Source organism: Pteropus alecto, unplaced genomic scaffold (genome assembly GCF_000325575.1).
Source record: "Pteropus alecto unplaced genomic scaffold, ASM32557v1 scaffold94, whole genome shotgun sequence".
Lineage (NCBI taxonomy): Eukaryota > Metazoa > Chordata > Mammalia > Chiroptera > Pteropodidae > Pteropus > Pteropus alecto.
Window position 1 is genome coordinate 3,248,135 of NW_006437736.1, and position 20,988 is coordinate 3,269,122.

At 39.3% G+C, this 20,988-nt stretch overlaps 1 protein-coding gene across 7 annotated transcripts in view; it reads left to right on the plus strand.

The window, feature by feature from the left end:
- Nucleotides 1–20,134, plus strand: part of PRDM4 (PR/SET domain 4) — a 24,510-nt gene extending 4,376 nt beyond the window's left edge. The window contains exons 3-15 of one of the 7 annotated variants that reach the window (XR_003047076.1): nt 696–881; nt 2,203–2,997; nt 6,779–6,928; nt 7,910–8,049; nt 8,998–9,083; nt 9,675–9,802; nt 10,445–10,759; nt 11,903–12,071; nt 15,730–16,294; nt 17,378–17,583; nt 18,079–18,212; nt 18,781–18,883; nt 19,178–20,134. Coding sequence is in view for 2 of the 7 variants with exons in the window: in XM_015591568.2 (XP_015447054.1) it covers nt 696–881; nt 2,203–2,997; nt 6,779–6,928; nt 7,910–8,049; nt 8,998–9,083; nt 9,675–9,802; nt 10,445–10,759; nt 11,903–12,071; nt 15,730–16,045 (2,285 nt within the window). In the remaining 5 variants the exon portion in view is untranslated. The other 6 variants (XR_003047079.1, XR_003047075.1, XR_003047077.1 and 3 more) reach the window with 6 other exon arrangements.
- The last annotated feature ends 854 nt before the right edge of the window (nt 20,135–20,988 follow it).

Below are 20,988 nucleotides of genomic sequence, written 5' to 3' on the forward strand. Positions count from 1 at the left end.
AGTGAACACTTGTTAAAGAGGAAAAGCCTATTAAAAAATACTGCCACTGGAAAAAATAATGCAAATCAGCACTGCCTAAGTTGGTGAGAATTCATTATGCTACTTAGGCACAATAAGAATTGCTTCAACACCTTGCAGATAGATATTATCCAGGGTAGATGTAATCATGCAGAACAGCATATATGCAAAAGACTGTGTGAAAGAATATATACAGTTTTACATCTACCTTGAGATTATTTTTCAAGTAGAATCATATCTATGAATTTTTAAATGGAAAACATTCTCACTGTGTAAGATGGAAAATAAAAAATGAAAAAAATGTAAAAAAAAAAATCTGTGATATCACTACTCAGAAACCACTCCTGCGAACTCTGGTACGTTTCTTCCTGTTCTTTTTATGTCTGTAATTTGTTTTCTTACATCGTATTTAAACTAGGTTTTTAATTATAATTAAATATTTGGTACTTAAGACAAGTACAGACAACTAGAGGATCCGTTTGGCATTTTAAAATCAACTCGAAAAGTAATTTTAGGACTTGTTTGTGGGTTTCTGCATAACACTGCCTATCTGGGGATGTAAAGGGCTACTAGGCGAGAGTTTTGCCCATGTGCAAAAAGCTTTCTAAGAGTCTAGCCAGTGATTATAGAGAGATTTTTAAGTACATATTTTAATTGAGAAAAACATTTTTTTGTAGGCCTGCCAGTGGCAATTCCAAACCTGGGTCCTTCCCTGAGCTCTCTGCCTTCTGCTTTGTCTCTGATGCTCCCAATGGGTATTGGGGATCGAGGGGTGATGTGTGGGTTACCCGAAAGAAACTATACCTTACCTCCACCACCTTACCCCCACCTGGAGAGCAGTTACTTCAGAACCATTCTACCTGGTAAGTATTATAGTTCTGTGGGAAGTGAGAAGAAAGAATAGGGCCAACACTTAACCTTAGTGCTTGAAGACTTGAACGCTTTTTTTGTTGTTTTTCACAATTAGATATTAATCTCCAGATGGGAAAAAAATCTATACTTACATACTTTTCCTCTTAGAATGTACAAATAACACATTTTTGATGTAGCAGTTTGACTAAGCTTAATTTCCTAATGGCACAGAAGCAGTTTTTCTCCTTCTCCATATCCTTGGTTCAGTTTTTATAATTCTCTATTTGAAATTCCTGCCAACCACATATCTTGCTACAGTGTCATTGTTTATTATAAATTAAAGTTTTTGTATTTTTCTGTTACAAAAGTATTATATACTCATTTGAGAAAATTTAGCGAATAGAGGAACCACTCATAGTCTCATCATTCATATTTTTGGTGCAATTCCTTCCTTTCTTTTATTTTGGTATGTAGATTTTACCGTTTTTCATAATTAAGACTATACTTTTTATACAGTTGTCTTCTTTTTTCGCTTAACAATTTTCTCTACTTTTACATAGTTATTTTGCCCAACTACTACATGGTTTTCATAATTATCCCTTTTAATGATGCATTATATTCTACCAAATGGATATTCCATGGTTTATTATATCAGTCTTTATTGTTGGACAGTTTAGTTTTCTCATTTTTTATATTACCATTACATGCGTGTCTTTGTGTAGCATATTTACAAAGTACATTTAGGGAAGATTACTGTAAGTAGACTTTCTTGTGCAAGAGGGTATGAATGTTTTTGAGGTACCTAATATGTATACTTTTCAAAAATGTTTTAGTGATTTACACTCCTACTGGCAGCGCAGTACCATTTCACTATATCCTTCTTTCCAAGCAGAAGTGTTCAGATGTTTTTTGCTGTTTTAATAAAGCAGGCACAATTGTGACTTGTTTTGAACAGAACCTAGTATGTTATGACAGTTAAATTATATTTAATTAAATTTAATTTTTCACATGGAAGATATCTTTAAATTGTTTTGCCTTTAACTTTTGCAGAGAAAGTTCAGCATATTAGGACTCAGGAATTCCAGCTGTGTATATGTTAAAGGCGGCATTTAAATGATTAATTTCCAGTGACTTGAACATAGTTTTTTATAGTTTCTAGGTTTCACAGGAAAAACCGAATTATGGCATATGTATGTTGTTACTTATAAAGTATATATATTGATTAAACCACAAGATTAGGAGATTATTTTAAGGAAAATAGCTTCTAGCATTTGGAATTGTTTATATTTAACAATGTACTGAAAAGTCTCTATTATCTTTTCCTTTTCTCAGGCATTTTATCTTATTTAGCTGACAGACCACCTCCTCAGTACATCCACCCTAACTCTATAAATGTTGACAATAATACGGCATTATCTATTACCAATAACCCTTCAGCACTAGATCCCTACCAGTCCAATGGAAATGTTGGATTAGAACCAGGCATTGTGTCAATAGACTCTCGCTCTGTGAACACACATGGCGCCCAAAGTCTTCATCCCAGTGATGGCCATGAGGTGGCCTTGGACACAACAATTACTATGGAGAACGTCTCTAGGGTTACCAGCCCGATCTCTACAGATGGAATGGCAGAAGAGCTTACGATGGACGGTGTTACAGGCGAGCATTCTCAAATCCCGAACGGCTCCAGAAGTCATGAACCTCTGTCTGTGGATTCTGTGAGCAACAATCTTGCAGCAGACACTGTAGGACATGGTGGTGTGATACCCATTCATGGGAATGGCCTGGAGCTCCCTGTGGTCATGGAGACAGACCACATTTCAAGTCGGGTCAGCGGGATGTCTGACAGTGCCCTCAGTGACTCCATCCACACCGTGGCCATGAGCACCAACTCTGTAAGCGTGGCACTCTCTACCTCACACAACCTCGCCTCCCTAGAATCTGTTTCCCTCCATGAAGTTGGCCTAAGCCTAGAACCTGTGGCTGTCTCCTCCATCACCCAGGAGGTTGCTATGGGGACAGGTCATGTAGATGTATCTTCAGACAGTCTTTCTTTTGTACCACCTTCACTGCAAATGGAAGACTCCAATTCAAACAAGGAAAATATGGCAACCTTGTTTACAATTTGTGAGTGTGCTTAGCCTTTTTCTTTTGGAAATACTGCTGGAAAGGGCCATTATCCCTATAGGCTTAGTTACTGAGGCAGGTGTTAAGGGAGTATAGGAAGTAACTCTGCTTTGGAGTTTTTTCCCTTTGTAGTGTCCCTTTTATTAATATTGTGACTTTGCCTCCAGTGAGCCAGATGATCTACAGACATTTCATTGGTTCTTACAGCATCCTCCTGAAATAAGGAAACGTAGTCATTTCTGTATTTAACAGATAAGCTTAGCCCAAAATACATAAGATAGTTCCGAAAGTTTCACAAATAGAGAATTAATTATAGTAATAAACTTCAATAAGGTGTTATGTGAGACATGCTTTGTGTTTTTTCAACGTAAGACAAATTTATTAGATCATGTGCTTTTTTCATCCTCATGGAGAAATGTAGGTGGATACAAATATAATTTTGGTTTTGCTCAGAATGCATATAAATTACTATTAGTTAAGCATGTAAGAGTTTTTTTTTTATGGGGCAACAGTACAAAAAGTATAAACACAATTTGTTGGTGTCACTGCATGTTTCATTCGTGCAGGAAACACGAATGAGAGTGCTTTTATGTCGGCCTTTGTACTAGATGCTGGGGAGAAAACAGTTTACAAGAGACAGCATGTGCCTTTAAGGAGCTTATAGTCTGATGGGAAACATAGGCAAGTAAACTATTGCAATACGGTATGATAAATACGAAGATGAGATGAAGTGCAAAGAGCTAAAGGAGTGAGAAGAGCATCTGAGCAGGGCTTGGAAGGTGCAGGGAAGACTTACCAGGGGAGATAACGTACATGTTAGCACTGACCTGACGGACAAAGATGTTGGCAGTTGAGAGAATCAGGAAGAACCGTCCTAGTCAGGAGTTGGCCCCCGCCTTAGGTGCCTAGAACCAAAAGAATTGAGTGGTTCAGAATTACCAAAACAAAAGATGCGGATGAGGAGAGGGATACGTGATGAAAGAGAAATAGGGGCCAGAACACAAGGGTTTTAAGGAGTAGGGGATAAAGTGGGGGTTCTGCCGTAATGTGAGGATAATTAGTTTGTTAGAGGCAAGTAGACAGGTAAGGACGATGATGCCATAATTTAAGTGAAAGGTGAAGATTTTCCAACCTAATGTAGAGATAACAAGGAGGAGGAAAAGTGGAGGATACTTACGAGAACTCAGTAGAGCTTGCTGAGTGGTTGAAGTTGGGCGAGTGGAGGGTTAAAGAGGAAACCCTGGTTTTTGGCAGGGGATACTGGGTGGGTAGTGGTGGCATTCCTCAGGATAATCAATGCTGGAGGAGGAATAGATTATATTTTTGAGGCGTGATGGCAAGTCCAGTTTTAAACATGTTGATTTTAGTGTTTGTAAGATACTCAGTAGAGATGTCTAATGAGAAGTTGAATCTGGAGCTGAGATCTGTCTGGAAATATTTAGGGATCCTCAGCGTTAAGGTGTTAATCATAGCCATGGAAGTGGGGTGAAGTCATCTCATAAGGGTTCGAAGTGACAAGAGGGCTGGGGATGTTAAGATAGAGCAGCAGAGGAAGAACTTTTAAAATAGACTGAACAGGAGGGTCAGGAAAGTGGTTCTGCAGAAGCCAAGCAGAGGGGAGGCCTTGCAAGTCTCCAGTTAATAATTTTTAAATATTTTAATTTGGCAATGTAATATAGGCTCATTAATTTAGCAGAAGATTAATCCTTTTTAAAGTGGGTAAGCAGAACCTTTTCTAATCGTGTTTCTTAAAAATGACATAATTCTGAAACATTTTATAGTGTACATTTTAGCAGTTTTTAGTATATTGACAAGGTTATGCAACCATTACCACTAATTCCAAAACATTTTTATCACCCCATAAAGAAACCCCATTAGCAGTCACTCGTCGTTCCTTCCACCTCCCCCTCCATGCTCAGGCAACCACTCATCTACTTTCCATCTCTATGGATTTGCCTCTTCTGGACATTTTATTTAAGTGGAATCATACTAAATGTGGCTTTCTGTGTCTGGCTGGCTGCTTTCCCTTAGCATAATGTCATGGCTCATCCATATTGTGGCATGCATCAGTGTTTCACTCCTTTTTATGACTAATATTCCATTGTATGGATATACCACATATTAGTCATCCATTTATCGTTTATGGACATTTGAGTAGTTTCTCCCTATTATGAATAATGCTATGAACATTCATGTACAAATTTTTTATGAACATATGTTTTAAATTCTCTTGGCTCTATATCTAGAGGGAAATTGCTCTATGTTTAACTTTCTGAAGAATTGCCAGACTGCTTTTCAAAGTGGCTGCGCCATTTTACATTCCCAACATTAGTGTGAGGGTTCCAGTTTCTCCACATCTTTATTGCACTTATTTTCTTTCTGTTTTATTATAGCCATCCTAGTAGGTGTGAAGTGGCATCTCATTGTGGTTTTGACTTACATTTCCTTAATGAACAATGATGTCTTTGGCCAGTTGTATGTCTTTGGAGAAATCTCTAAGCATTTTTTGCTGCATGAAATGTGAATCTCCTTTCGTTGGAGATGATTCCCCTTGTTAAGAATCAGTTCTTATCAATGGTAAGGTCTCTGTTCTGATAGTCAAAGAATTTTTAAGTAGTAATTGAAGTAATATGTTATTACTGTTTTGGCTAAATATACAAACATCGATATCTTATGCTATTTAAGTAGAAATTTCTAATGGATTGCTTAGGGAAAAAAGACATTTAGATGGCTGTAGTTTCTAAGGTTTACATATTCCACCTATTTTGTGAACAAATTTGGGAAATTTGAACTCAATCATTAACTAATGGAGTCATGAAAACTATTTACAGAGAGAAAGAAAAGAGAATGGAGCAAAAGGGTTTACTGAGAAGGACATGAGCTCGTAATAATGAAGTTATAGTAAACCTAGAGAACAATGTGAAGGAAGCACCCTCTCTGACAATGCAGAAAGACCATATGAACAAGGAAATGAAGTATTTTAAGCACATATGTCTGCAAGAATATATTTTATCTGCTGTCCCAAAGAGCAGGTTGTAAATTTTTTTTTGGTCTTAATCTGTCATCAAAATCTGGCTGAATAGTTTGTTTATAGTGAGTTAAAAGAGACCAGTGGTGCAGCTGGCTTGGACTCTGTGGTCCTGTAATGTCATCTTTGTTTTGGCTTTGCATGACTACCAGCATTTCAACTTAGCTTTCCCTTTCAGTTTGGTAGAATTGGAATCCAGTTTTGGACTTTAGAACATTATATCTAAAGGTATTACTTTTCTACTTAATGTAAGGAACAATGTATATTTGGCTCTCCATCTCCATGGGTTCTGGATCCACAGATTCAAACAACTGCAGATTGAATATAGTCAAAAAAAATTTTCCAGAAAGTTGATTCCTAAACAACATAGTAAAACAACTATTTACGTAGCATTTGTATGGTATTAGGTGTTGTAAGTAACCTAGAGATGATTTAAAGTGTATGAGTGGATGTCTATGGACGACTACTTGATTCATGAAGTGATATAGTGTAATTTTTTTATCAGTCTTTCTCTTATGCACTGAATAGGAAACTTGTCCTGTTGGATCAAAAGGAAAAAATCTGATCTTGCTGAAGAGAAATATAAGTGGATATATGTTTCAGTGTAAGAAAGTAGTTTTTTGATTAGAATATTTCTCCTAGAATCTTATTACTGGCTACATTTTAGTAATTAGCGTTTTACTAAAAAGGAAGGTGGTGATTCAGCCTGCTTGAACTAAACCCATTTGTGTTTCTCAAATTTTCCATCTGCAGGGTGCACACTCTGTGACCGAGCCTATCCTTCAGACTGCCCTGATCACGGACCAGTGACTTTTGTTCCTGACACTCCGATAGAGAGTAGAGCGAGGCTTTCTCTCCCAAAGCAGCTTATTCTCCGCCAGTCCATTGTGGGAGCAGAAGTTGGTGAGAACCGTGGAACCCCATCAAGTCTCTTCTTTGTAGGATAGAGTTGTAAAGTAGATGTGTGTAAAATTTACTGACTTAACTTGGTTCATCTAAAAGTCAATTCATGGCCTAAGATATATTCTTTTGGGGAATATTTGTCTCGTCCAGTGGTGATAGGAATAAATCAAGTTGAAAACTTTATCGGGGAAAGTTACCCTTTCTTAGAGTCAGAATTGAATAGAGGAGAATCCTGACCTGAGTCTTTGAAGACTTGACTTTTATTCTCAGCAGTATCACCCATTAACAATTACTATGACAGAACACTCCTTGAAACTTAAATTCTTTTATGGAAACATGGAAAGTTCTCCCACTGATAACCATTTATCACAAAAGATATTTAGAGTGAATGTTAATAAATTGTCTAATACTCCCTAGGGAAAATGAATAAGGAAGGTAGATGGCCAGAGCATGCCTACCCATATTTGAGTTGAACGTGGTTTCTTAAGTACTATACCATTTCTTTGAACATTTGAGTCAAAGTTCATTATTCTTTCAGTTATAGCTTGGACATGATGTCAATGAAAGCATTAAACAGCTTAGATAATATGGAGCAGTGCTTAAAGCATAAATGATTTTAGAAGTTTGATTTATTTTGTAGTAATTGCTTTATATTTTTACAATGGAATAATGTTCTTTAGTCCTTTTTGTGTATTAACTCCAAAATAACATATTTGGAGGGATATGGTTTGGTCTTTGTGTATAAAAATGGGTTCAGGAATTTCTGATACCACTTCTTACTCTGCATATTTCTTTTGAGCCCCATTTAATCTGTTCATTACATTTTCCATATTTACAGGATATATCCATAAAACTTAGCTACCTCTCTAGCATGCTGGAATATTGGTGGTTCTTAGGTTCACTGAAAATAAGATTCCTTATATGAGTGAAGCTACTCTCTCTTTTATATCCTCTGAGATGTTTACATCATTGATTGTGTAGTTGGTGTCCTTCCACTGACAGGTGTATGGACTGGAGAAACCATTCCTGTGCGGACTTGCTTTGGGCCTCTTATTGGCCAGCAGAGTCACTCCATGGAAGTAGCAGAATGGACAGACAAGGCAGTTAACCACATTTGGAAGGTCAGTGTTTACAAAACTTTTGTGTGACTTTTGGATATTTTTATTACATTGAGGTAGTTAAAAGTGACATAAAGGTGAAAATTAGTCAAAACTCATACAGTGCAGTTCACTTGTCAGTCATTTATTTATATTACATTCTTTCTGTTCTTGGTAGCCAAGTTATATAACATAGCAAAATACCAGCTATTGAATATATAGAGGATAAACTGTTTCAGTCTCCATTTTGTTAGATAATCGAATGATTCATCTTTTTGATTACGTGTGGCAGTTGGGGCAGTAGGCTTTGTTTATATCATGAAAGTCTTATAATCAACTAAAACATTCCTCAGATATTTAGCATAGGAAACAATTCTGCAATTAGAAGCTAAGATTATTTCTCTAGTTTTCTAATGGGAGGGGCTAGAAACACAAGGTTTTGACATAAGCAACTTATCCTGCAACTTGTTTATATAGAATCTTAGTAAGTTTGGAATGGTGCTTTCAAAATCAAAGTGAGGGGAAAGTAGATCTTATGATAATTGGAAAGGTAAGATGCCCCTGTCACTAGAGACTTTCATTTTGGTATCCGAAAGGGAACACAGAAAATGCTAGGTCCACTGACATTAATGTTCATTCAGTCATTCAATGCCATCATATACTGGGTGATGAAAACAAGTAGACTGTTCTTTTGTTTTTTTTCCAGTCAAGCCAAAATGTGAATAATCAAGAACAATAATCAAGAATAATGTCATTCTATACACTGAACAGTAACTGTAGGTCTCTGGTGGTCTTTATTGGATTGCTGGAAATGGGGGACTGGTGAAATGACAAACGTGAGAACACAACCGTGTACTTTCACACTGACGAGGAATGCTGGTACTTACTGCAAAGTAAAAGATTCCTGCTAGCCTGAATTTAGTGCACTTTGCATAAGCTGATTTAACATGTATGTTTGCCTTCTTTTGACAGATATACCACAATGGTGTCCTTGAATTCTGCATCATTACAACTGATGAAAATGAATGTAATTGGATGATGTTTGTGCGCAAAGCCAGGTAAGAATAGTCTTAGGTGAAAGAAATTGTTATGATTCAGATGTTTTTAATAAGCTTTGCATGAAATAGGGAAGAGCTGAAGAATACAGATTACACTGATATCTGCACATAAGGCCTAAGGCCTTTCACTTTCACTTCAGTAGTTGTTGACTAATGGTAATTACAAATAAAAACACAAGAAACTCCTTATTTAATTAATAGTTTATTCAACTTACCAATGCAGTAAGGTATGATACCATTACCATTGAATTTGCAAGTGGTACCTTCTCTTTATATTGGCTCTTAGTTGTTAATTCTTGTTCAGCCATCTCTGTCTTTGTCATGTTGTTTTTTTAAGACTTGATTTTATTTACTTTTCTTGCTTCCAGTAACAGACTCTAGAGTTTCTTAACCGTAAAGGGCAATACACTGATGTGCTGAAGTAAGAATTGTGTTTCTGTACACGTCTCTCATAATAGATAGGATAGGGAATTAGAAAAATGACCCAGAGAAATCGTTAGGTCTAAGTTTTCATATAGGATTTTGACGTATGATGTGTTTAGTAAATATTTCAAAATTAATACGTTTGATTTATTAAATGTGATAACTTAGGAACCGGGAAGAGCAGAATTTGGTGGCTTATCCCCATGATGGAAAAATTTATTTCTGCACCTCACAAGATATTCCTCCTGAAAACGAACTGCTTTTTTATTATAGCCGGGATTATGCGCAGCAGATTGGTGAGTCGATGTGAGGCTTGTTTGTCATGGATCTAGCATAGCAGAAATACCTGGGACCAGAAGTAAAGTTTTGGGAATGATTTAAATGTCAGCTGAAACAAATCACATACTTTGATATATAAGAGCAAAATATTACCTCTATTTCATAGTGTTAAAATCTGTGAGGTTTTTCACAAGCCGAGTGTTATTGACCAGGCAGTATTTATATGGAATGAACTTTTATGTTAGGACTTTGAGTTGGGGAATTTGAAGTTCCTGAGACTGCTTTTGAGCCATTACCATTGCAATTTAAGTTCATAAAGGACAGCAAAGCTCCTCGAATTGATTTATCCTTTGTAGGCTTTTTCTTTGCACTATGTCATGATGACAAGTGATGTTTAAGGGTTTTTGTGTGCTCAGAATCTTAAGTTTTTGCCTAGGAAATATGCCTTATAGTCTAGTATTTACTAAGTGCTGCTTATGTGCCTGGCACACTGTTTGAGATGCCTGGGAATAGAGCCTTAAACAGGACATTTTAGTCTTATAGGTAGTGGGCAAGGTGGAAATTTTGGTAAAAGAGAGAATTTTAAGAAACAGGTATTAATATCAAAAACAAGCTTTAAAATTTAAGTATTGGGAGACATTGAGTAATTTTTTTTTAAGGAGTTCCGGAACACCCAGATGTGCACCTCTGTAACTGTGGCAAGGAGTGCAGCTCCTATACAGAGTTCAAAGCCCACCTGACCAGCCACATCCATAACCACCTTCCTAGCCAGGGCCACAGCAGCAGCCACGGGTCAAGCCACAGCAAAGAAAGGAAGTGGAAGTGCTCCATGTGCCCCCAGGCATTTATCTCTCCTTCCAAACTTCACGTCCATTTCATGGGTCACATGGGCATGAAGCCCCACAAATGTGATTTTTGTAGTAAAGCTTTTAGCGATCCCAGCAACCTGCGGACCCACCTTAAAATACATACAGGTAAGTTATATTGGACCATCAAAATAGAATTTTGCAACCATTAGAAATTGCGATAGCAAAGCTTTGCCGCAAAATAGTCTTCAGGGAGAGTTAAGAAATTAGAGAACGAATCCAGCTGGTTGTCAGCAGGACTTCATGGACGGTAAGTCTTGGTGGGATAACTGCTTCTTCAAAGAGTAGCTTCTAGTTGCTAAATTTAAGATGCTCCACTTTCCAGGTGCCCCCACCATGGTGTGAAAGTGACTGGGAAAATGCAGTTAATAATTAAGAGTTTGATCCATTTGTTCGGACTTGAAGCAGAGGGAATTCTCTGGAAATAGCCTGAGCCTCTCATTAGAGCTCACTCTTGGTCACCAACCGGAGCCAATTTCTTTTGACTATTGCTCAATAAACATGGCCAAAAATTTGCTTTTTGAGTTTCCATTTTTTAATTCCATGCAAACCAAACCCTTTCTTTTGGCACTTATTTTTTTTCACATATACTACAAAATAACTGATGAAGTTTTAGTTTTTGTGGCTTGATCATTTGTTCTCTTTACTTTGAAGGTAAAATTCTTCCTCATCCTTTTGCATTAAGACTGAGTAGTCACAACAGAGACTGTATGGCCCTCAAAGCTTAAAATACTGACTGGCCTTTAAGAAAAGATTTGCCAGCCTCTGACTTAGTGTAATCTTATTTCCGCATTCTTAGAAGAATTTTATTTCATTCTTGGTTTATGAGGTCATATTATGTGTTTTAAAAAAGAGAAAACTATAAAATATAGGTTGTAAAAATATGTTTGCCTATAGACAAGAACTAAAATTCGTGAGGTTTTTTTTAAATCTAATTGAGTTCGGTTGGGTTCTAGAATTATAAGTGATTGTTTTTTCAAATTTTATACTGTGCCTGCTATAAACTCACACACACTATTTTTTCCAGGTAAGCAGTCTTAGAAGGTTAGATTTATTAGCTTCACTAGCTTCAGTTGTAGAATATAAATTCAGTGGCTCTGAGTGGTTCTAGATAGACAGCCCTAGAAAGTGAAGTTTCAGCTACGAGTCAGTTGTTTTTCTCGCCTCTGCCACGTACCTGTACGTGTGCCTGTTCATCTTTAGAGTGCCAGTGGTTGCCTTATTCACAGTGCGGTAATTTATAATGTGCAGGTCAGAAGAACTACCGTTGTACTTTGTGTGACAAGTCTTTTACCCAGAAGGCTCACCTGGAGTCCCACATGGTCATCCACACAGGCGAGAAGAATCTCAAGTGTGATTACTGTGACAAGTTGTTCATGCGGAGGCAGGACCTCAAGCAGCATGTGCTCATCCACACACAGTAAGTTACCCCGCAGCCAGAATGTCCCTCGGCGGTGCACTCAAGGGCTTGCAGGTGCTGACTCGTCTGTCTCCTGCCTCGGCACCCTGGTCGGTGCTTCCCTGATTCCGCATGGCCAAGTAAAGGTCAGAAAACAGGTTTTGGTTTTATCCCGGAAGATTTCACTCGTTTGTTTTCTTTTTCTTATTTTTCATTTCTCTCTGGGTTTACTTTTATTCATATTTTCAAAACAAAATCTCATTTAACAAATATTTCTTAAGTACCTTCTTGGTGTCCAGCATTGTGCAAAGTGGCAAAAATATGGAGATGAAAGACACCTCTGTAGAACTTGTCTGTAAAGCACTCAGAGTCCAGTAAGAGAAACAGAACAGTGGACAAATTACCACTCTGTGGTGCAGTTGTCAGAACAAGCATTGGATCCTGAAAGGCCGTAGAAGAGGGTTCCCTAACTCAGCCTGCGGGTGTCCTGGGAAAGCTTCCTGGTGTTAAAGAAGATAAATTAGAATTATTCAGGGAGGCAAAGAAGGGTGAGGGTTGGGAATAGTATTCTAGACGGAGGGAATGGCACATTTAGAAACATAGATGCCAAAGGGACTATGGAATGCAAGCGGTTCTTTGTAGTTCGAGCATAGTGTGCATGCGAGAGCGATGGAGAGCCAAGTCACGAAGAGCCTTTTACCCACCTAAAAACTAAATTTCAGGAAATCATGGGGCGCCGCTAAGGATTTTTTTCCTCCCCATGTACTGGGCACTGTTGTGTGCTTACTGTGGGGGTGCATGCACGCATGTTTTAATTATGGTAAAAAACACATAACATAGAATTTATCATTTTCAAGTATATAGTTGATTAATGTTAAGTATATTGTTGATTAATGTTAAGTATATTCACATTGTGGAAGCATTGAAAGATTTTAAAGAAAAGAATGTCATGGCGAGATGTCCATTTTAAAATGCTTACCCTGGCAGCAGAACCGGTTGATTGAAGGAGAAGTCCAAATATTGGGAGACCCATTAGGAATTTATTGCATGAATCCAAGTGTAATTAAATACCTAGCCTGTGTTAGCCACAGTGGTGGTAGAAGAGAACAGGTTTTGTGGCCCTGAGCTTTTAGCAGGTGTCAAAAGAGGGAGAAACATTAGCTTTTTGTTATGGAGGTAGTCTAGAAATCCATCTTCAATGAAATTTTGTATTTTTATTGTAAGGTTTAGATAAATACTTTGATATGAGCTCTTTTGTCTTATTTCGTAATCACAATGCAATGTGAAACACTGAAACATCTAAGGAGTCTGGATCTACATTCTTAACTCCCAAAACGACCTTTTAAAACAAAAGTCTTATTACGTAGTTTCACTATTACTGTGAAATTAGACACACTAATTATCAAATACTATGTAGAATTGTACTCTGTTAGAGCCCAAAGAGATCTCTGGGATCATTTAGTCTTGCTGCTTATATTAATCAACTCGAGCTGCCATAACAAAACACCATAGATTTGGTGACAAACAACAGAAATTTATTTTTCTACACTTTTAGAGGCTTGAAGTCCAAAGTCAGGGTACCAGCGTGGTTGGGTTTTGATCCTGGCTTGCAGATGGCCGCCTTGTTGTGTCCTCATGTGGTGGAGAGAGTGAGCGAGCTCAGGTCTCTCTTCCTAAGGACACTAATCCCATCATGGGAGTCCCACCCTCATGACCTCATCTAAACCTAATTACCTTCCATCTGCAAATACTGTCACATTGCAAGTTAGGGCAACATGAACACTTGAGGGAAGGGGACAGCATTCATCCCATAACACTGCGAATGTAAGGAATGGGGCAGTAACTGGCTTTGCCTTTTTCTAAGAAAGAGGAACTTGAGAGCAAGAACAGTGACACTTAGGTCATTTCCTTAGTCCCATGGCTTTCGATACCATCTTTATGATTTATATCTCCAGCTTGTCTATCTAAACAGTCAGCATCTCTGAGTTTTGGTTGTCCACCAAGCAGCTCAAACCTGATATATCCAAAAGTCAGCTCTTAATGCCCCTGCAAACTTAATTTTCCCTCAGCGTTCACCAGATCAGTAAATTTTATCCCAGTGGCCCAAGCAAAGCACCTTCAAGTCTTCCTTAATTCATTCTTTAGTTCTTTCCTTTATTAACTCTTACCTAGTCCAGACCACCAGCATCTTTTGTATGGACCACCTCATTAGTTGCCAGCTGACCTTCCTGCCTCTGCTCTCCTCATTCACTCGCCAGCACAGGTACACAGGTGCGCACACAACCCTCTATTCTGTCCCCGGTGGCCATAGCAGTCTATTGAAGATGTAAGTCAGACTGTGCCCACCTCCACTCATAATTCTCCAGGGGGCTCCCGTCATGCTTGGGTTAAAGGTCTTTACTGCAGCCTAGAAGTCCCTTCATGATGTGGCTACCTTTCCCATTTCGTCTTTTATTACTTTTCTCCTCATATTCTGCTCCAGCCACACGGGCCCTCTCCTTGCTGCTACGACAGCATAGTGAACACACTCCAGTCTCAGGGCTTCTGCCTAGGAACTTCCCCTAGATATCTTCCTGTCTTTCTCCCTCACTTCATTACTATCTGGTATCATGCTATATATTTTTATTTATGATATAACGCCTCTACCAGAGTGTAAGCTCCATGAAGGTAGGAACTTAGTTTTCCACATCCTGTAGCTCCACAGAACCCTCCAGTGCCATCTCCTGCTGGGAGCAGGTGGTAGAAATGCTGGCGGCCAGGCTTCAGAACTCCCCACCGCACCTTACCACTGCCCCAATGATTTTAGCCCCCTTTTATCTGTTTCACGTATTGGGCTTTCATTTCGTTAAGACATAAGGTTCAGCTGCTCAAAGAGACTTTAAGAGTGCCTGGTGTATATGATCTCTGAGATTCTTTTCGGCTCTAAAATGTCTAGGCCAGGGTTACTTAAATGTTGATGCTACTGACATTTTGTGCTGGATAATTTCTGTTGCAAAGGCTATTGTTAACAGCAAAGGGAGGTACAATTACAGACTGGCCAACTGGCGAACATTTTCAAATTTGTGTCTTCCACTTGTTGGTGAGAAAGTAGGCAATAAAACCTTTTGAATAGCAGTTGATGGACATATATATTTATGTAATCACATTGGAAAACAGTTTGGCATTATCTAGTAGAACTGAAGATGTGCATAGTCTCTGAGCCAGCTGCCCTAGAGAAATCCCCGCATATGCAAACCAACATATAAGTATAGAAATGTCGATAGCAGTCTTACCTGTGAGGATTAAAAAAAAGACTAGAAACCACCAAAATGTCCATTAATAATAGACAAATCTAGTACCACACATAAGTTGTGCATTTGTTAGTACTGTACAGCAAGCAGTGTAAGGGAACAAAGTACTGATACAGCAACTTGAATGAATTTCACAAATATTGAGTGAAAGAAGCAAACCACAAAAAAAGATACAGTGTAACTTCACTTACAGAGAATTCCGTAACAGGCAAAATCAGTCTGTGCTGTTTAAACTGTACAAATGTTTTATGACTCATCTCTGTTATGTCTCTTATAAAAAGCCTGATTCTAAATGAGTAGAACTTCTCTGACAAAGGTTGTGAAGAATAAGCATGTACCCGTTATCATTTGTAACCCAAATCAAATGTTTTTTCTTGTGTTCCTCTTAGAGAACGCCAGATCAAGTGTCCCAAATGTGATAAGCTGTTTTTAAGAACAAATCATTTAAAGAAGCATCTCAATTCACATGAAGGAAAACGGGATTATGTCTGCGAAAAATGTACAAAGGCTTATTTAACCAAATATCATCTTACCCGTCACCTGAAAACCTGCAAAGGGCCCACCTCCAGTTCATCAGCACAAGAGGAGGAGGAAGAGGAGGATGACTCAGAGGAGGAAGAACTAGCGGACTCTGTGGGGACAGAAGACTGTCGGATGAACAGTGCTGTGTATTCAGCGGATGAGTCTCTTTCTGCACATAAGTGAAAGAAGTCAGCTGTTTTTGGACAGAAAATGCAAAAGGGAAAAACACATAACCAATTATCCACTACAATGGTTTTTATATAAAATGGTTTCCGATTTCCTTCCAGCCAACAGTCAAAACAGACTGAATGGGAATGGATAAAGCACTTTTAGAGGAGTATCCTGATGAAAACACTTTAAAACAGATTGAGAAAAGAGAGCATGTGTCCTGTTTTTAAGTGATGTGAGGGGAGGAAAGTGTCAACTTTTGAGGTCTGTTCTTTATTTACATGATAATCTGCGTGTTGCATTTATGCCTGAGTCAAAGCTGCCCTGTGCCCAAACAAATCAGATTTATTTTAAATTCTTCCATTATTCCTTTAAACTTGGTCCCTGCATCACAGTCATCCTGATTGTGATGGTGGTCCTGGTGTTTTATGCAGACTGTTGTGACTTATACTCATCCCCGAATGGGTTGGAATACAGCAGTGTAAGCCCCTTTGGCTGCAGCTAAAGTACCACCTGCCTTAATCTGTTCTTGGGAGTTTAGGGTAGATCTCGCTTCCCAAAATTTCAGCAGGTGTCTAGAGGGCAAGTGAAAAAGGAGCAGCCAGGCAGCAGGCAACGATGGAAAGACAAGGAGAGATGCCCAGGCCACTGCCCGAGAAACTAGTTTTGGTGGAAGCCAGGGTGAGGCAGTTGGTGGTTCTTCCTTAGAGATCTTTGTAGGTTTAGACATATTTGTGTCCAGTAAAGCTTCCAGCCCCCAGACAAAGGGAATCTGGAGGTGTAGAGCCAAATAATGCCTGCTGGATTTTCTCCTGACAAGCACATGTGGACTCAGCTGGCAAAGTGGTACCTCAGCCTGTGGAAGGAAGGAGAGAGTGATCCTTTATATCTGACTTACCCTGTGAAAGGGATCAAGACATCAGTAAAATGTTACCAACTCAATGACAGATGACTCCAAATCCATTTGCGTGGTTGGGCCTTCCTTGTCTGTGGTGAAGGACCTCACTCGTTAAGCATGGTGGTCGCCAAAGGATCCTGGAAGGTGGAAAGCTTAATGGTCACTACATGGGTGTGTTTTCAGGGACCCAGCTTAGTTAATTCATCCATCCATGTGATCTCTCACCTGGTCCCTCACAGGCATGTCCTGCTTTCAGCAAGAAGCGGACGCATCCTTAGGTTAACGGTTGATAGAACATGCCCTCCTGTGCTAAGGCACAACTTCTGGGTGGGAGTAGCAAGGGCTGGTGGGAAGGTTTTGCTGCTAATGTATTTATGGAATGAATGTATTTCATTCAAATCTATATTCCTCTAGGAAGGATTAAAATAAAAACTTTTTTAAAAATACAGGATTATTCCTACAGTCTCATTTTGTGGAAGGAGAGGAATGAGTCTTGAGGGAAAAATCGGATACAACTGGAAGGCTTTTAAAGTTAGAAGTGGAGAGAGCTTCCTACGTGTTATAGCTTTGAGGTCACATTCAAATGTGCGCCTGTATAACATCGTTTCGACAAACTGCTTCCTGAGTGTGCCGCTCATCTGCCCTCTTCCCTAAGGTAGTGCCTTTCCTCTGCTGCCTTCTTGGCGAACAGTGGCCGGTGTTGAGGGAGGAGGTGAGGTGGTGGTGGATTGGGGTAGCTGCTGCCACTGGGTCATAAAGCCTCCATCAGGTCAGGTCAGCTGTGGTGGGGCTGGTGCAGCTCCAAGCTCAGCCTTTTGCCAAAGGCATCCTGGTGGCAGGCCACCCCTGTTCCCAGGATGCCATTGGTGCTGGACCTGCAAGCTGCCTTTCTCTATTTCAATAGCTCATGTTGGGTTAAATTTCTTTATTTCCCACCACTGGTTGATAGTTAAGCCTAATGTCAAAACAACAACAAAAACAGGAAGCCTGGAAAACAGTTTTAAGTGAGAATGTAGCTGTTATTGCTTATTTACTGCGATCTCTTCTATTTTTTACCTTAAATGGCATATTCTGAGTCCTCATAAGTTGAATAAATTAGTAACTGCTCCTTTGACAAGATTTTACTTTGAGCCTTCTCTGCTTATTGCAGGTGGTCGGTCTCATCTGTTGCTGCTGTTGGGATCAGTCTGTTGGGTAAAGCGTCACGTTGAGAAGCAGGATATTTTGAATATAAGCTCTGGAGCCCTGCTGAAGGTTCTCCAGTCTGGGCTTTGCTGTATGATGGTTTGTAACCTTAGCCAAGTTATGTAACCTGTCTGTGTCTCTCTTTACTTAACTGTAAATAGAGAACAATAAGAGTTCTCATTTCATAATACTGTTTGATGTTAATATGTGTAAGGGACCACCACTGTGCTTGACGTATGTAGATGACATTAGCCAGTGTTCTTCAGTTTTAGATTACCACAGATTCTTATTCTAAAAAAAATAGCTGTAGGTGGTTCAAGAAGCCCTAAATTTTAATAATATAAGTAACACTGGGCATGATTTGAGTTTTCAAGGCCAAAGCCTAGAAACTAGTTTGTCATGTTTTATATGTCAGTGTATGACTGTATGCTTGGTGTTTCTTCCTGAAAAGACAAGTTGCTCATAACCTTGCATGTGGCTGAGCTGAGGTCTTTGCTTGGTGTTTCTTCCTGAAAAGACAAGTTGCTCATAACCTTGCATGTGGCTGAGCTGAGGTCTTCAGCATATCGAAGGGAAAAGACGTGACAGGGACTAGTCTTCTTCAGCCTTTTCAGCCTGTTGACTTGTATACACACTTCTTAATAAACGTTCCTTTACCATCTTGCAGATCATAAACATGCTAGAAGCTGTCAGCCCCTCAAGTATGTCAACTTCCAGTATCTGATCACCAAACTACACCTTAGATTCACTCAAAAACGACATATCTTCAGGTACACAAGTGGTTATTTGTTATGGGCTGGATTGTGTCCCCCTAAATCCATATATTGAAGTTCTCACCCCCAGGTGACCGCATTTGGAGCCTAATGTCAAAACAAACAACAACAAAAAAAGAGGAAGCCTGGAAAACAGTTTTAAGTGAGAATGTAGCTATTGCTTATTTACTGCTCTCTCTTCCATTTTTTACCTTAGACTTAAATGGCATGTTCTGAGTCCTCATAAGTTGAGTAAATTAGTAACTGCTCCTTTGACAAGATTTTACTTTGAACCTTCTCTGCCTATTGCAGGTGGTCGGTCTCATCTGTTGCTGCTGTTGCTTTTTCTTCAAAGAAGTGGTTAAGTTAAAATGAGTCCCTTAGGGCATGCCTTATTTCAACATGACTGGTGTCCTTACAAGAGGAAATGTGGACACAGTCACGCACAGCGGGAAGACCATGTGAAGGCATGGAGAAGATGGCCACCTGTAAGCCAAGGAGAGAGACCTCAAAAGAAACAATTCTGACACTTAATCTTAGACTTCTGGTCTCCAGAATTGTGAGAAAATTGATTTCTCTTGTTTAAGGGAGTCGATCTGTGGCACTTTGTTGTGGCAGCCTGGCAAACGAAACAGTGTCCAACCAATATACCATCTTTATGACGATTGCTTGTAGAGGAGCAACTTCCGGAATAGTGATTACAGTTAGCCTCGGTTTTAGAAGTCATCGTGAGCAACGTAAACGGCAGTAACAATTTGTAGCAGATTTCTGTACTACTGGAAGGGACAGAATTAGTCCTCAACTAATTTTGCTCCTTCGTTTCCTTCCACACGCACACTTGAGAGTCATGAAGCCCCCAGGTCTGTGTAGTTCTCAGACAAGGACGACTTTCCTCTCAAAAACCATGTGAGTGCCGGTACGGTTTAAGGCATTGCAGGGTAACAGAAACTGTTCGGACTCTGCCCCGGCCCTCTGGAAGCAGAACCTTGCAAAGCTGGCTGGCCGGCTGGATCACCTGAGGAGTGGAGAAATGTCAGGTGTCCAGGGTGGCCCCAGGTGACCCTGAAGCAGTCCACGGGAGTCACATTGGAGACCACGCCAGGTGCAGATGCAGACACCTATACCTAATGCAAATCAACAATGGCAGGTGTTATAGGTACAAGTATCAAAATCTGGGAGCAGGAGAGAAAAAGTCTAAGAGAAGACAAAAGTTGGTAAGAATCCTGCATCTGTTACATGGTAAAATAAAGCTGAGGCAACACGTTTGAATTACAGGACTAAAGATTTTAGAATACCTAGTCTAACCAATCAATAGTTGCTCTTTGATTATTTTATTTTTAATCACAAAGTGTTTACTTGTGGTAGGCATTGTTCTAAATGTTTTATCAACACATTTAATCTGCACAGACCTGTGATTGTCCCTAGTTTACGTAAGAGACTGAGGTATAGATAAGTTGTTGGCACACAGTTAACATACACAGCTAGAAGTGGCAATCTGTGCTTAGCCCCGCAAGCTTTATTGATTCTTCAATAGTGGCCTAGTTAAAATTGGGATCTCACCATGGCATAGATCCAGGGTACAAGTCTTGAAAGGAAATCACAGAAAATTTAAACTCTTCCACTTAGACAAAGCATATTCATATGCATGGATTAGGGAGCACAAAGGAAGCGCCTATCTGTTCCCGCCCCCATCCCCCTGGAGATAGGCCTTGGGATAGGGAGAACATCAAGATCCATTATGGCGGTAATGAGGAGAGAAAATCACGGAAGGAGAAAGGTACTGACTTGAAAGTTTACTTGAATGCTCTATCACTGGTCACAACTTCCTGCCTTCCTTAGCTAACATGGTCTAGGGCATTTGTGACATTTACATGCACATATAGCCTCTAATAGCAGTATTTTAGTTTAACATTTTTTTAGTCCTCATAGAGCATTATAATAGTAGGTTTTACTCCCATTTTAAAAGATGTTGAAAACAAAGTTCAGGAAATTTACGATGTTCTGCATTTCACAGTTCAGTGATTTGCTGTCTCAGGAGTACTTTTTAAATGTCTATTTCTCCCTCAGGGCCCTCTTCCATGTTAAGCTACATGCAGCTGTTCTGACACCTCATTTCAGGTACA